Below are 2,334 nucleotides of genomic sequence, written 5' to 3' on the forward strand. Positions count from 1 at the left end.
AGCAACAGCTGCAGCTGCATCATCAGCAAATACAGTTGCAGCTGCCGGGGTCAAGCAATGCTTCAGATGCTGCAGCAGCAGCAGCAGCAGCAGCAGCAGCAGCAACTGCTGCAGCTGCAGCAAAGGTTCGATTCAGTGCTGCCTTCAACAGCTAGCATCAGCAGCAGCACGATGCCGCCAACTGTATCTGAAATGTTATCTTGCATGAACTCTCCTGCTGCTTCTGCTGCTGAGTTGCTGCTGCAGCGGGAGCAGCAGCTGCAGCAGCAACTGCAGCAACAACTGCAACAACAACTACAACAGCAACAGCAGCAGCAGCAGCAGCAGCAGGAGCAGCAGCAACACCATGCTGATCTTCTTCTTGAGGCTCAGCAACATTCCGATTTGCTGCTGCATGCATCGCTGCAGCAGGACATGCAGCAGCAGCAGCAAGAGCTGCTGCAGCAAGAGCTGCTGCAGCAGCACGAGTTATTGCAGCAGCAGCATGAGCTGCTGCAGCATGAGCTGCTGCAGCAGCAAGAACTGCCGGAGCAGCAGCATGAACTGCTGCAGCAGCAAGAGCTGCTGCAGCACGATCTGCTGCGAGGAAGGCAGCAGCTGCTGCTGCTCGGTCACAAGCAGCAGCAGGATGCGCTGCTGCAGCACGAGCAGCAGCAGCAGCAGCAGCAGCAGCAGCAGCAGCAGTTGCTGCATCTACACGAAACAGAGCTGCTGAGAGACAGTCCCCTCGAGGTCCAGCTGCAGCACTTGCTGCAGGGCCAGCAGCAGCAGCAGCAGCAGCAGCAGCAGCAAGACCTGTTGGAGCTGCAGCTGCGGAGACAGCTGGAACACCAGCAGCAGCAGCAGCAGCAGCAGCAGCAGCAGCAGCATGAACTGTGCCGCGATCCTTTAAGCAGACATGAAGGTGTCAGCCGCAGCACGACACCTCACACAACAGCTGCTGCAGCAGCAGCAGCAACTGCAGCAGCAGCAGCAGCAGCAGCAGCAGCAGCAGAAGGGCGGTCATATCTCCACGACTTAGATTTCTTTACTGGAGACGACCCCCAGCTGAAACAGCAGCTGCTAGCGCAGCAGCAGCAGCAGCAGCAGCAGCAGCAGCAGCAGCAGCAGCAGCTTGACTCCCTTCAAGAGGAGTTGCTGCAGCAACAGCAGCAGCAGCAACAGCAACAGCAACAGCAGCAGCAGCAGCATGTTTGTTCCGCCAATCTGCTTGCTGCTGCTGCTGCTGCTGGGGACCGAGTTGCATTTGCTGCTGCAGCAACAGCGGGAATGGGCTTAGGGAACAGCAGCAGCAACAGCAGCAGCAGCAGCAGCAGCAGCAGCAGCAGCAGCTGCAGCAGCAGCGCGCATGCAGAAGAATTTCTTCGGTTGCAGCCAGCAGATGGAGCTGCTTCTAAGTGGGGTGAGAGAGGGACAGCAGCAGCAGCAGCAGCAGCAGCAGCAGCAGCAGCAAATGCTGCTGCTGCTGAAGCAGATGCATCGCGCGCGCTGCAGGTCTTCTCCGCCCCCCCCCTTGCTGGCAGCACAACAGCAGATACTGCTGCTGCTGCTGCTGCTGCAGCAGCAGCAGCAGCAGCAGCAGGTGTATCTCCGCTTGCTGTCTCTTCTGCTTTGCCGTCAGAAGAATCCCTGAAGCTTCCTGCTGCTGCTGCTGCTGCTGCTGCTGCTCTCGAGGAGCTGCGTCGAAGACCGCAGCAGCGCCAGCAGCAGCAGCAGCAACGACAGCAGCAGCAGCAGCAGCAGCAAGAGCAGCAGCAGCAGCAGTTTAGCTACGACAATGTCGTAGCTGCTTCAAGCTTCATCCGTCCCGAGTCCAGTGCTGCAGCAGCAGCAGCAGCAGCAGCTGCTGCTGCTGCTGCTGCACCAGGTACTGTAAGGCGTGTGAGAAGGAATTACATAGAGCCGCAGCAAATGCTGCTGCAGCAGCAGCAGCAACAGCAGCAGCAGCAGCAGCAGCAGCAGCAGCTAGATGTTATCGATGCAGCAAGCGAGTTTGGTTTGTCTAGTTTATCTCTCGTAGATAGAGCAGATGTATGTGCTGCTGAAGCAGCAGCAATATCTCTGCCTGCTGCTGCTGCTGCTGCAGCAGCAGCAGCAGCAGCAGCGCCACAACCACAACCAACGACAACAGCAGCAGCAGCAGCAGCAGCAGCAGCAGCACTGCAGACAGCTCGAGGGTTTCCTGCTGCTGTACCCACACCCTCAACCACCTGCTGCTCTGCTGCTAGCTTTCCTTCTCATACTACAAGCAAGCAGCAGCTGCTGCAGCAGCAGCAAGGGGATCAGTGGCTGCTGCAGCAGCTCATTCGTATGAAGCAAGAAATAGATTTCCTT

General features: G+C 58.0%; 1 protein-coding gene across 1 annotated transcript in view; it reads left to right on the forward strand.

Annotated features, from left to right (window-relative positions):
- EMH_0000950 (RNA recognition motif-containing protein, putative) overlaps positions 1–2,334 on the forward strand; it is a gene marked incomplete at both ends in the record, with an annotated part of 11,714 nt that overhangs the window by 6,516 nt on the left and 2,864 nt on the right. The window contains 2 exons of the mRNA XM_013495387.1: positions 1–125; positions 247–2,332. Of these exons, the coding sequence (XP_013350841.1) occupies positions 1–125; positions 247–2,332 (2,211 nt within the window). The remainder of the gene's footprint in view (positions 126–246; positions 2,333–2,334) is intronic.

The sequence above is a fragment of the Eimeria mitis genome, genomic scaffold (assembly GCF_000499745.2).
Source record: "Eimeria mitis Houghton genomic scaffold, Emh_scaff155, whole genome shotgun sequence".
NCBI lineage: Eukaryota > Apicomplexa > Conoidasida > Eucoccidiorida > Eimeriidae > Eimeria > Eimeria mitis.